Source organism: Chaetodon auriga, chromosome 4, assembly GCF_051107435.1.
Source record: "Chaetodon auriga isolate fChaAug3 chromosome 4, fChaAug3.hap1, whole genome shotgun sequence".
In the NCBI taxonomy this organism is placed as follows: Eukaryota; Metazoa; Chordata; class Actinopteri; order Chaetodontiformes; family Chaetodontidae; genus Chaetodon; species Chaetodon auriga.
The window spans coordinates 4664375-4678917 of NC_135077.1; the positions used below are offsets into that span (position 1 = coordinate 4664375).

Consider the following 14543-nt stretch of genomic DNA (forward strand, 5'->3'; position numbering starts at 1 on the left):
CATTTCCATTCAGTAGATTTGTGCTTGATAGAAGTCTTTGCTGTGGGCGTCCATGTTTCCCTGAGCAGATGCACCGGGACGCATTTAGACTGGAAGCCGGGAATACCGACTTGGAGCTATTGACTTCCAGCTTGCAATGGACTGCAGCCTAAGTGAGCATGTGGCGGCACCAAAATAGGATGTAACTCACATCACTGTCACACCTCCCACAGCGGATATGTCACAGTCTTGTGTGTAGTCCAGATGCAATCTAGCTGAGACAGCCATAAGTCAAAGTGGCTGAAAGTATTGCAGACATGGTGCCATACTTGAAAGCTTTGAGCTCAGTTAGAGTTGTGGTGAATGAGCAGACCTCTCCTTCATGTCTCTCCCCTCAGTTTCACAGGTTATCACTGTGGGTTTGTTGTTACTGAGCTGTATTTAGTTATGTTTCACTTGTTTTCAAAGTACAGTTCATTTGATTTGCATGTTGATTCAACACATAACTTGCCTGCAGGTTGTGGTAACATTATGCTACATTTAGAACAGACTGGAGCTTCTTATCCGTGTGTGATTGAAGATAGTAACAAACTAACTTTAGTAAGTTGGCTGAACTGTGATAACTAAATTTACTCTGAGCCCATTAGCTAATGTTATGTAATGTAATAGTTTTAATATGGTGACCAGGCGTTAGGTAGATTAGCCACAGCAGGACACCAGCCGAATGGGATCACAGCGCAGGTTGATGTTATCATGGTAGAGATTGTTTCATTCAGAATTATGAAAGCAAATACAACAGCAAATAAACGAATGGCTGGTTTGGAAAAATCAGTCAGTAGCTATTCTCTGCAGTGTGTTTTTCCATTTCGTGGAGGCATTTCTGGATCAAAGGGCATGTGATGTAAATACGTTGGCTTTTCATGTGCTTAATCTCCATTCATCTGCAATAGAACTGGCACCGACGTGCGGCACCAAGCAGAGCGTTAGAAAGTTGGTATTATGACATAATGACTCTTCATTCTTTTATAGTTTTCTTGGTATGTCACTGCTGAAATCATGCTATGTTTGCTCATTGGGTTAGTGTGTGTTATAGTGCTTACTTTACTTCACTGAATGAGTTTGAGCACTTATCAGGTGTAATCTCTGCTGTTGGTCATGAAGACCTTTGTCAGATCATAAACCCACACAGAGCTCACTCGGAGGCAAGAGATGACCTTCTTATTTATACCTTTCTTATCTTGATCCCTCTAGCACTTATTGCTTTTGTTGAACAAATCAATTCCAGATTTCTGAGCAGTTCTCTAACACATTGCCTCCATTCAACACAATGCAAGGTCACATCTGTGTCACAAACGTCATCATGAATGTCACACTCTTGAGAAAATATTCCCTCTGTCCTTCTCCCCAATGTGCCTTCTTGCACTCTGAAGGATTCCCTCATTGTCTGCTCCAGTAACAGCAGTGACGGGGGTGCGTTGATGGAGGCACGTTCACTTCTTCTGACTGACTTCTACGTGTGTGTTATCGTCCCATCTGCACGCCTCTGAAGAGTTACTCTCTGCCATATAATAAACTGCAGCCGCAGGAGCTGCACAAAATGAGTTCAGGCCAAGTGTGAATATGCATGATTATTACAGCCAAATCTCAAAGATGGCGCTGAGTGGAAAGTGAGGTGAACTGCGGCTTCAACAGCAGAGGAAAAAAAAAAAAAGCATTGTCACTGTTAGGTAATATGGAGAAAAACAACATGAGCACCTGCTGCCAGCCTGGCTTTACTCAGTGTCTGCCAACACCGGCATATGGCTAACACACACACACACACACACACACACACACACACACACGCAAGTCACTATTTCTGGTTCAGGGGTGTTGGAATCTGGCAGGCGGCTCATGGATATCTGAAATGTCACATCTTTATGCACGACTGCGCCGTATTTACACACACAGACATGGTTACGCTCACATACGCAAATTTGTAAATATGCAGATGCAAAGACGCACACAGATACTGTACATACGCACACGCACACACTCACACACACGCACAGGCTAGAGGCGGAGAGGGAGTAACTGTCTTCTGTCTGCATCCGCAAACAAGCTGACAGTTCAGCTCAAACATTACGTGCTGGATTGTCATATATTCTAGGCCAGTTTATCCTCACTTGAACAGACAAATACTGTCACACAGCTGTTTTTCCTGTTTCATCCTTCTTTTCAGGGATCAAGAGGAGCTTGATTTTTAGGAAATCCAGGCAGAATTACAGGCATTTTATTCCTTTAGAAACAGAGAAGACTATAATAAGTGACTCTGCTCTCCTCTCGGGAATCAGCACGCCTCCTTTATAGCTTCTAGCTCTCTTGGCTGTAGTTCACAACATGAAACACAAACAATATGGATATTTTTAAGTAGCGGTTTCCTTCTAAAGTGCCATCTAAGATTTGGAACCCCGAGCTACTGAGTGCAAAGGCAAGAAAAGAGCATGTGGGACCAAGATGACAAGCTGGAGAGAAGTGCCGAGCTCTTTTCGCATTCAAGTGCTCAAGCAATCAAAGCTCTTTTGGGTTTCCAACTCTGTAAAATATCTTTGGTTGTGTCAGAATATCTGGTGTTTTTCAAATGCATTTGAAAGCCTCCTCTGTTCTGACTGTGAATAAGCAAAAAAAACAAAAAACAAAACAGAAACAGCCTGTGGTTAAATGCAGCACTCAGTGTCATTTCAAAGTGAAATCCAAAGCTGTTAAAAGTTACTGCTGCCTCTCAACAGTTGGGCCTTTCTGAAGCAATTATGGCTCTTTTATAAGACGCTAAACCGCTGCTGATGGGTTTTTGAGCTTTTGATGTTGGGCTGCATAGAAAATTATGCGCTGGGGGGTTATAAACCGCTCATGAACCTCTAACATGTTTATTTGTATCTGCTGCTTATTTATATGCTGCATGTGTGTTGTGCTTGTAATCTACTGTCGGCCATGTTTGCTTTGACTCAAGCAGAGATGTGTCTTTGTGTCTATTCTCTTCCATTTGCTCCTCCACTTTCATGCAGTTAGAGACATTACATGTAGTTCTGAGCACTTTTTGCTTCGTCTATGTGTTCATTCACAGTATGACCCGGAGAATTCGGGCTTCATCAGTACAGAGCGGTTCAGGGACCTTCTGGCAACCCATGGCTCTGAGCTTGACCCCCACAAGCTGGAGGTCCTGCTGGCCCTCGCCGATGGCAACGCCGATGGAAAGATCTGCTACCAAGACTTTGTCAACCTGGTGAGATGTTTTAACCCTTTACTGGCATGCTGACATCAATGTTCAGCAGAAACCAGCGCTTCATTGGCACCTCTTACCTCACTGTGCGTCCTTAAATCTATGTTTAGATGTTCATTTCAGTATCAGTGCTATATCCAATATGTTCTTGCAAGCTGTGGTGAAATTTATGCTGGAAAATGCAGAAATGGGAAACTCTAACAAGACTCACGACTCCACGTTGACTTTGGACTTTGGACCTTTTGACTCGATTACAAACGATATGCATCGAATCAGCTCGTCGTGTTCCTGATGATGGCTGTACTTCCTAATACTGATCAATCCATCGTCAGATAATGGTGTTCTACAAGCAGGGAGAAAAGTTAAGGTTCATGCAGTGCAGGCCTGCACAACGATGCGTCAGATCATCCTGTTTGACTGTAAAGACTCAGAATGATTTTTGCCTTTCAAGTTTATTTTTGAGTTTATTTGAAAGTAACACAAATTTCAAAGAAGTTGAAAGGTTAGGATTTTGTCTTGGCTTGCTTCTTGACTCCTTAGTGACTTCATAGTGACGTGGTAAAACTTTTGTCACATATCAAACTTTTTTTTCCCCATTTTCACATCCAGCCCCAAAAGCCATATTCCAAGATCACCTCAGCTACAAGGTGGAGAGGCTTCCTAAAAGGAAATGACTTTCAGCCTGGTGATAAATTCCCCTCTTAACGCTCACCTTGCCCCACTTTCAGCTTCACCTTCAAACAGCAGCCTGCTGCTGATTGTCCAAGGTCTCACTCAAGCATCTCCAGCTGTGCTCACTGCCTCATAACCTTCTCATTTTCTGTTTTCCGCTGTCTTGCTGTTGCTCCTCGTGGGAGGCTGAACTGCTGACCCGAGACAGTGTGGAGTGGTCTTGGAGTGGGAGTAGTTGTGTGGTACACAATAACTACTGGGTGGCTGACGGATGGAGCGGTGTGTGTGTATGTGTGTGTGTGTGTCTGTTGAAACTTCAGGGAATTCATTGTTGTCTGTGAATGTGAGCTTGTCCATCTCCCCTTTTCTCTCTTGTTCTTCAGAGCTGTTTATTGTCTGATACAGTGGGTGAGGAATGAGGCCTGTAGGAATCTTGGAAAAATGTCAAAAGGGCCTTTCGCTGCTGGTTTCCAATTGGTGCATTCGTGCCATGTGACAGGCTACGGGTCATGTTGTGCAACTGGAAGTGGGACACAGAGGAATGGGGTGCCAATGTTTGTGCGTGTACATTCACTTTTTTTTTCTCAGTGGCTATTGTGTCCACCCCCTCAATGTTTTATACATTCATAGAGGCAGCAACAGAACAACAGAGGCCAAACACAGAGAGGGATACAGGCAGCGAGGAAAGCAGTGACACGTATTCATGATTATGGTAATATACCGTGCAATGAATAAATAAGTGGTGGAACAATAAGCTTAGATTACATGAGTTGATTAGTTCAATTATCAAGCAAAATGCCAAACTTTTGCTCGTTCCTTTAAATCAAATGTGAAGATTTTCTTGAGAATGTTAATTTCTCACTCTTTTCTGACATTTTATACACTAAACTATATCCATTAATCGACACATGAAGTGACACGTATTCATGATAACGGTAATAAATAATGTGCTGAAAAGACTATTTGATAAATCAGCTGACCTGCAGAAAGATAATCATTTAATCGATCCCACCGCTGTGGGCTCCTTAGTGTCTTAGTCATTTTTTGCTTTAGCTTCTTCTATTAAAAACCAGCAAGAGAATAAACGACAAGAAAATAATGGTTTGTTTTGGAATGAGCACTTCAGATAGTACTACTTTTGGTTAAAGGTTATACTGTCTGAAAGGAAAAGCGGGTGAGAAATGAGCCAGCTGTTCAAGGCTTAATGTTAAGTGTTATTTATAAGCATTTCTGCACATGTGAACCCACACTTCTGTGAAAAAGGTTGTAAATATGATACCGATATTGAAAGGAATGCGAGGTATGTCATTAATGGTCTCGAAGATGAAGCTCAAAGGGTCAAAGGGAAGTTGAGAGAGAGCTGTAATTCTTAATCGGCTGCTTTCTGCTGCTATATTTCTCTCTCTCCAGCCCTTCACAGAAGGGAGGAAAGAAAAATGAGGAGTAGAATTAGAGGAGGAGGCCGGGACAGACAGAGACAAACTGTGAGGGGTTTATTTGTCGCGCCATCTCTCCTCTGTACCGCAGCTCTTCCATCAATGTGATTGTCAGTAATTGCCTGCTCACTGCTCCGTCACAGTCGGCGTTCAAATCACCGCTCACTCCCTCTCTAACCTCTTCCTCCCTCCATCTTCTCGCACTCTGTACCGTCTCCCTCGGTCTCTCTGCCGGCGCACAAGCTCTCAGCTGCTTCTCCCTTATCGGTGCCTTTCTCCTTCTTCTTTCTGTCGATTCATCTCCTTCTGTCTGGCTCTCTCTCATGCATGCATTCATCACACTACAATTGTCCTGGGTAGAAACTGGCTCAGTAATAAGTTCATACTTCGCAAAATATCTACAGAAAACGCTGAACCTCTCTGTGATGAGATGGTGGAATGACCATGATGGATTTGTGGCAGTGCTTACAGATGCACTCATGTAGTATGTCCTGTTTTGGCTTGTGTACGCCTGCTACAGATACACAAACTCAAAACTATGCGGACGCCCCTCCTCTTTCTAATGTTTTGAGCTGCACTCTGCGTGGAAAAACACAGACCCCTTCCTTATATGAATGGGTCCCTCTGTTTGCCAACACAGAGGGACCTGACAAAAACACATTAGGTTGTTTGGCAAAAAACTTGAATGTGGAGGCGTCCTGGCCCAGGAGTTAAGGCGCTAACCATGAATCGCTGGTTCGAGTCTGGCGGGAGTCTCGAGTCGGGACCTTTGTTGCATTTTGTTCATCATTTCTCTCTCCCCTCGTTACTTGTCATCTCTGCTGTCAGCTGGCAGAAGGTGCCAAACATTTCTTTAAAAAAACAACAAAAACTGGTTCCACTGTCACCACAAGGTAATCCAGCATCGTCTAGCTGGGCGCTGCGTTGGCCAATCAGATAGGCACAAATACACATCCCTGGTGGATCACAGTGAAGGCTGCATGTCTAAAGCTTCGCTGCTGATTGTTGTGACAAAGGATAAAATGGTTGTAACTCGTGGATCTGTTGTTAAAACTGGGCTTCCTGGATCGTCGAATGCATTTTTGTTAATGCAGCGCTGTTTGCTGTTGTTGCTGAATGGGAGCGAACCCCTGCAGCCTGGATCCACAATCTTCTGGAAAGCTTCTCAGAAGAATGGAGGCTGTTACAGCAGCATGATAATGCCCACGGGGACATAAGGGGTGTATTGCTCAGGTGTCCACGTATGTTTCATGTATTTCTGTGATAAAGCTAATACAGCTTTGATTTTGCTCCCTCTTTCATCCTCTGCCTCCTTTTTCCATCTGTCCTCCTCTGTCTTATCCATCTGTTCCTCCCTCTCTGTCTCTGCCCTGTCCTTCTCCTCTGACTGTGCTTTCCATTGAGCAGACTGTGAAATTGTCTCTTGCTGGCCGAACACCCATTTGTACCCTTCACCTCCTCTCTTCCCCTCTCCCTTCTCCCCTCGCCAGTGGGTAAACAGACAGAACGTCATTCTTTCTTTTGTGCCATACAAAGAGGAGAGGAATTGCAGTCACTTCACAGGAAGAATTGACTGTCTTCATGTAGCCTGGGGGAGGTCTGTGTTTGCGTGTGTGTGTGTGTGTGTGTGTGTGTGTGTGTGTGTGTGTGTGTGTGTGTGTTGTGTGGTCTGGAAGTGGCCATGGTAACCCGTAATCATTTTCCCACCACTCTCTGTGCCTAACATCAAGGCTGAAATAATTGGCTTTTTCTGAAGCTTATCACCAAACAGCGATCCATGCAGAGACACTAAATGTCCCATTAAACAGTACCAGAAGAACCAACAGCCAACGGCTCACAGAGATTTTATTGATATTCTGATTTTACATCTGTCTTCTTCTTATCAGCATTTCCTCTTTGCTGTGTTTGAAACCAATGTGTGATACGTACCTTTATTTCCAAGTCGTTCGCAGATAAATATGTCGGCTATCTTCAAATGAAAATGTTCCTCATTTCTCTGATAAGGCTTTTCTTGTGCTTTAATAAACATCAATCACAGCTTCAGTACTCAGGCAACACTTTCAAAGTTGTAGCTTTTGAAGTCGCAGCAGCTAGCCACCTTTTCTTACACTTTTATTGCCGCATTACATTTATCCAATTTGCAGCAGAGTAAGGAAGAGATTGAGGAAGGAGAGAAAGAGGGAGACAGACAGAGAGGTAAGCAGACTATGGCAGAGAAGTGGGACAGGACTCATTGCATCTCCATGGTGAATCTTAAAAAAACACACAGCGAGTGCAATAAAAGGCACAAAGCTCGGAGACAGCAGCGATGGGGCTGCCACATAAACCAGAAGCTGTTTCACATCGATGCAAAGACATGGCCCTTTTTTTTTTTTTTTCTTTGTTTGCGTCAGCTGCTCTTAACAGTGACAAAGTCAAACCTTGAACAGCGTTTATTTTTCTCCTTTGGATTTGACATTTTAGTTGATACAAACTCGTATGAGTATCAGTAATATTTCCTGTTCTGTTGTTCCCTCTATACGTGTGTTTCTTATCATATTCACTGACATGGTGTGTTGAATGTAAAATATATTTAACACGTTCATGCAATGTCAGTGTTGCTTCATTGCTTCATAAAAAGATCACCTGATTCCCAAACCAGCAGCTGAAACCTTTGCAACAATTTTTCCCACTTTTCTTAACTGCATTTTCAGCTGTTGCTGTGGGATGAGGAATAAATGCACGTGCTTTCGTTATTTCTGCATCTAAACGTCAAGGACATTTTCCTGTCATTCAATCACAGATTCTCTATCTGAAGCATTACTGATGTCAGACCTCAAGCGAGGTCTATGAATGATTTCAACATGTTGAAGTTAAGGATCTTCTCTGTGGCAGACAGTGCTTTTTAAACCCGAGCAGAAAAGTCATTTTGTCAGGTTTAAAAAAAAAATTACACTGGCTGACAGGATCCTCCATCACTGAATGTTCTGAGTGATGAAAGTCTTGTGAGGTCCCCACCTATAAATAAATGGACATACAGTATATAAGAGAAGATAAATCTTTATTGATCCCGAGTGGGCAAAGACAGATGAATAGAGAATGAACACAAGACATAATAAGAGGTACATAAAACTGAAATGATAATAGAATAAAAGATATTAACTTCACAGGAGCAATAGGATATAAAAATGACATGGTAGAGATTTCTTAATTAATAGCAGCAGAGTCAGCAAGTTCATGTTAGCAGTGACACCAGACTAATATATGGTATGATTGAGTAATGGTATGTAGTGCTTGTCTGCATTATTAGAGACATTATGTTAACCTAATATAGAATATGATGAAAAGATCTCTGAAACATATTAAATTAATACTGTATAATATGGTAAATGAAGATATAGTATGGGATGTGAGATACAGTATATGCGACAGGTAGTAATAAAGCCTAACAGTAGAGCAAGGTTATGGTATAATAAAGTGTAGTCTAATCATAAGGAAAGCATAATATACAACAGAATATATCAATATGTAGTGAGGTATATAATTAGTATGTTTATATAATTAAATACAGTATATAATATATATGTGTTATTATCTTTGTACAGTAATATCTGCTTATGTCTGTCAATCAACTCGAGAAGATGCAGAGAAGGGTTTGGTGGTTGCTAGGTGATGATACAGGCATTCTGTTGCCATGGTGAAGTGGGAGGGGTCTGTCAGTCCGCTGGAGTGAGGAGAATTGGTGTGTGTGCGTGTGTGTGTGTGTGTGTGAGGACCTGTGTTTTACTCATGTCGGGCCATAAAGCTGTCACTGTAGACATTTGACATTCTTATGGGGACAAAACACGAGTCCCATAACGCAGACGTTAGATTTTAGGATGAAGACTTGGCTTAATGTTCGGGTTTGTCATGGTTATGGTGGCGGTCAGAGTAAGTCTCCGGGAAATGAATGTAAATCTATGTAATGCCCCTGACAGCGATGGAAACGTGCCAGTGTGCGTGCGTGCGTGCGTGCGTGCGTGCGTGCGTGCGTGCGTGCGTGCGTGCGTGCGTGCGTGCGTGCGTGCGTGCGTGTGTGTGTAGCCTGTACCCAGAGTGTGCTGATTCTCCAGATGTACATGAAGCAGTTTGGGAATATACTTTACAAACTGAAGTATCTTGAAGTGCTCACGTGTTAAATGAAACAGCTCATTTGCATGTTTCCAGGTTGCTCATGAAAGTAAAAACCTGCTGCACGAGCGTCGATAAAGCAGTGAAACTCTCTGACCTGTCTCTCACCCCTCTCTCCTTCCCTCTCTGTTCTCCCACTGTCTCCCACCTTCATCACTTTCCTCTCCTCCTCCCTCCTCTCTCCAGATGAGTAACAAACGCTCCAACAGTTTCCGGAGGGCCATCCTGCAGGGGAGCCGGCAGCTCAAAGGCTGCAGTCTCAGAGATGAGGTAGGCTTGGGGCTGTCCCAGCGGCTGGTCCGACACGTCGCCTACGAGACGCTGCCCCGCGAGGTCGACCGCAAGTGGTACTTTGACAGCTACACCTACTGTCCTCCACCCTGGCTCATCCTGGCTATCACCATTGCTGAGGTACATTGTTGGCAGCATGAGACCAACATACTGTTTGATCCAAACCTTCCCTTATTAAAAGTGCACTGTGGGGTTTTTGACTGCTGCTAATACACAGCCATGTCCTGAATAGCAGGCTCATACACATGTACGCGCACAAGCACGGGGATGTAAACAGCAAATATGTAGAGCATGCAATCCACACAACACGAGGAAGAGGATGAATTGTCCAGGGTGGTTCGTTTTAGGTCGCATTATAGTCTTCATCATTTGTCTTAGATGTAGTCAGTGGAACTCAGTTTTGGTTTTAGTCTAATTTAATTGTCATGATACCGTAATTTTGCCAAATGATATTTTTCCTGGCTCTGTTATTCCAATGAAAAGTAAGCATACCTTGAACTATGTGTTCAGTCATCAAGGCAGAGAAAGTGTACTGACTTCTTTCATATCATATAAACATGAATGCCTAAAGTTTGTTAGAAAAAGTGCAGTCCAATCATTTTCTGCATGTATCTGCAATCTGTTATGGCCTCTGCATGTTTGGTTGTGCGAAACAATCTCATCTGACATCACTGACTTTACAGATGTTCTAGTCAAATTATCTACCTCAATAACTGACAGTCAGTCATGATATGACCTGTGAAAACATACAGCAACGTACCAGCAAACGGCCGGAGAGAAGCTGAGAGCTGATGTAAATACGGATGTAAACGACACAGGTTTCAGAATATTCAAGTTATTGGTGTTGCAGATATTTTATTTTCATTCTGTATTTGCCCATCTGTGCTCTCCCAGGTAGCCGTGTTCATGTATTATGGCTTCCAGCTGGACCGCTTGGTCCTGCAGGTGTCCAGCCCATCTTTCCTGAAGAGTCCTTTACCGTACCACCCCCAGCTCCGAGCCCAGGCCTGGAGGTACCTCAGCTACATTTTCATGCACACTGGGTGAGTTCACATCTCGCCATCGGATTTCTAATTACGAGCATTAGGCCACGCCGCAGTTCCCGTGGACACAGTTGAGTGTTTCTGTGACTGTCAGCAGCCAGATTTGTGATGCTGGAAATGCCTCAATGACACATTTTGCATGACCTGAACTCATCCTTTACAGTTTGTGCACGTCAGTGTTGCGATAGGCGAAATTACGTATTGATAAATGTGAACTACAGGTACTGCATATCTGAGATGCCTCGGGTGGTTCAAGTTTATAACCTTTAAAAAAAATCAGAGTCAGAGCTTGTTAGGTATCAATTTTATTAGCAAAAATACGCCGTGCAATTCATTTTCACTGAAACAAACTGAGTAAAAGCAATTCGATGCTTTTCAGTCATGAAGGAAAAATGCACATAAGCAAGAGGAGGAGCTGGACAGATGATGCTCTCTGAGCTGCTTTGGATGCAGATCATGAATTGACTGTATGAGAAGTTACAAAACAAAGCAAGTGCCAAATAATCATGTCCAAAACTTAAGTGAGTTCTTAATTGAGCGATTATTATTAGATTATTGGTGTCATGTGTACATGCTGCAATGCTGCTCTCATATCTGAGTGTGGGGAACATTTGTCTCCATAATCACAATCGTCTGCTAAAAGGAACCACTAAATATTGACTTGACAGATAATTTGATAAAACCTAACATAGTAGTTTTGCAGCCTACAGCCTCTCCTCTCCTCTCCTCTCCTCTCCTCTCCTCTCCTCTCCTCTCCTCTCCTCTCCTCTCCTCTGCACTAAAGACATATTTTATTGTCAGTTCAGGCCAGGTCATCCAGGTGTAATTACCCTTCTGGGTAAATGTAGTCTCAGACAATAGTGAGAACTAATAAAATGGTAATTTAATTAGGAGGACCTGGAGGTGCCGTTGGGGAGAGAGGCAGCGGGGATGATAGTGTGTGGTTAAAAGATGAACTAGAAGGGACGAATGGAAGGGTAAAGGGATGGAGGTGGGCTGTTTAACAGGCGCTGATTACACAGGAACATGGAGAAATGACCGAGGTCCTCAGGGGAAGTGGCTGTTGGAATGAATCCAGTCTGACAGAGAAATGTTCAGTCTACCAATGTGTCTGATTTTATGTGGAAATTGTTTAATTATTAGCGTGGTTCTGTTCTTTGATCATTCCTGTGTGTGGTTAGTTAGCCCTGCTCGTGCTCTTACGTTGTGTCCTAACGTGCCTCGTCATCTCTGACACTGACCGCCGGTTCCAGTCAAGTGAAATCTCATTAACTGTGGTTTTCCAGTCACTGCTGATTCTGTGAGCTGCCTTCCTCTCAGTGTCTGCTCCATGTGTCAAGACAAGCTGGTGGGGATATATTAAAGAGTTGAGTTGAACCCACAGTTTTCCAAACTACGAGAAAAACACGACACACTGATGACTGATGATGATGACCTTGATGATTGACCTTTGTTAGATCTTTATCGCGTGCATTTTGTGGCTTTAATTTCATTTAGTCAAGTAGATTTTGCAGATTTGTGTGTCAAAGGACATTTGTGATTAACTGATTAGCTCCCGTTTGTAATGCTGACACCAGAGCCACTGGGAGAGACCTACGTTAGAAGGCACATGGAGACGCATTTCTCAATGTCTCTGCCCTCCATATCATACGAGGAGGTGAAGTTTGGAGCCTCGTGCATGTGACGGCTCACGTGGGTCCTACGACAATTAAAGCGCTCCAGTTCTTTTCTTTCTAGGGAAAAAAATCCTTAACATATTCTCTAATTCCAGATAAATGCCAAACGTTACTAACGCAGCGATGGAATGACCTTTAACAAAGGTCAAGGACGGGAATTAAAAAGCACCACACTGTGTGCACCCTGATCCACTGATCCACCCGTGCTGACATCACTGTGCTGTCTGCGACTGAGTGCTCGCTGCTCATAATCGCTAACAGTGACACTGCCTTTTGAAAACCTTTTGTGCCTGCACGCACGCACGCACACACACACACACACACGCACACATTCTCTCTTTCACACATCTATAAACCATGTAATCCCATCAACAGCTCAGTTAGACTGATCCTTCCCAATTCTCTACACCAAAACAGAGTGTAAATATTGGCCCCAAAACATCCTTCAGTAGAGTGTTATGCAGACTCGTTCTCTTTTCCCTCCTCCCTCCCTGTGTGTGTGTGTGTGTGTGTGTGTGTGTGTGTGTGTGTGTGCCTGTAGTAGCTGTGAAAACTTGAGGAAGATCATCTTCCTGCAAGATTTAACTGTGACTCTAAACATTTTGCATCTTAAAAAGATTTCTTTCCGGTCGCGTTTGTCCCGCTGTTGTCCACTTCTCATAAATGATACTGTTGCTGTACAATCCGTGCTGGCTGAATGTTGATACACCAGGACCCTACTTCTTTCATGTTTCTTGGATGAAAGACTGTCCAAATTGTGTCTCTTTTCCTTTCTCTTCATAAATGCAGCACAGTCTTTTCATCAAGTTGATGCGGCTGAAACGTAAATTGAGGTTTCACTGAGTTCAGAGCTTGAATGGGGCAGAAAAATGAACTAATTGTTCAGCTCGGCTGTAGTTTGTGAACCAGTGATAAAAAAAAAAGGGAAAAAGATTAAGCAGTGCTGTTGTTGAGCACCCTGAACGACCATGGTCATCTGGACACAATAGGAAGTCTCGCGGGTATCCGCAAAATCTGCCCATCCCTCACAGCCTCATTAGCAGTATAGAAATAGATAGCCGCTGTTATCTGGAGTGGAGTTGTCCTTCTGCGTTTGGACAGGCCTCCCTGAGCCAATCAATATCCCCCATTGTCTCTGTGATCACTGGAACGATCCTCTCTGTCGGCATTGTGGTTGAGGTGGCTGGGTTGTTTCAAACTAAATAGATTATTGGCTGTGTCTTGGTTTTTCCTGTCTGTGTTGGGGGAGTTAGGGGGGTAGGGGAGTGTGTGTGTGTGTGTGTGTGTGTGTGTGTGTGTGTGTGTGTGTGTGTGTGAGAGAGAGAGAGAGAGAGAGAGAGAGAGTGTGCGTTTGTTTGTTTGGGGAATGTTTGCATTCATTTTTGGGAAGTAGAAGCTGTTTGATGTTGAGCTTATTTTATGTATTTGTTTTCAGAATGCCCCGACAGGACAAACAGCGTTCAGCGGTTCAGTTTGCCAAACTGTCGAATGGGGCTTAAAAAACGAGAGACGTGTCTCTGTCTCTCACTTCCATCCTGTCGCCTCTCTTTCAGCATATGTGAAACGGAGATGACGCTATAATTCAGACGCAGAGAGAGAACAGACGAGGGAGGCGAGACAGTGATGAAGATTATGAGGGAGAGAGAGCAGGCTGAGAGGCCAGATTATGCTAGCTTGCTGTCCTTTTGGATTCTGCTGTGACATCTGAATGTGTCCGTCCTGCTGACTGAGGTTTGGCTGGAAGGACTTCCTGGCCGTGAAGGGCACAGTGTGTTTGTGTTTGTGTGTGTGGTTGTGCATGTGTGTGCAAAGCTGTCCCTTGCTTATAGACGTCACAATGAAACACATGCTGTGAGCAGACTTGGGTACATTTGCACCTCTTTTATCTGTTATCGTGCAATGCGTGTGTGTGTGTGTGTGTGTGTGTGTGTGTGTGTGTGTGTGTGTGTGTGTGTGTCTGTTTTCATATGTAATGTTTGAGTGCACTGGAGTGTGTTGATGATTATCTGTTGATAGCCAAGACAGTGTTGTTTGATGA

At 43.6% G+C, this 14543-nt stretch overlaps 1 protein-coding gene across 3 annotated transcripts in view; it reads left to right on the plus strand.

Moving 5' to 3' along the window:
- The window catches only part of rhbdl3 (rhomboid, veinlet-like 3 (Drosophila)), a 58794-nt gene that overhangs the window by 30588 nt on the left and 13663 nt on the right, over positions 1–14543 (plus strand). For all 3 annotated transcript variants that reach the window (XM_076728640.1, XM_076728641.1, XM_076728642.1), the window contains 3 exons: positions 3083–3241; positions 9682–9906; positions 10681–10829. In XM_076728640.1, coding sequence (XP_076584755.1) covers positions 3083–3241; positions 9682–9906; positions 10681–10829 — 533 coding nt within the window. The remainder of the gene's footprint in view (positions 1–3082; positions 3242–9681; positions 9907–10680; positions 10830–14543) is intronic.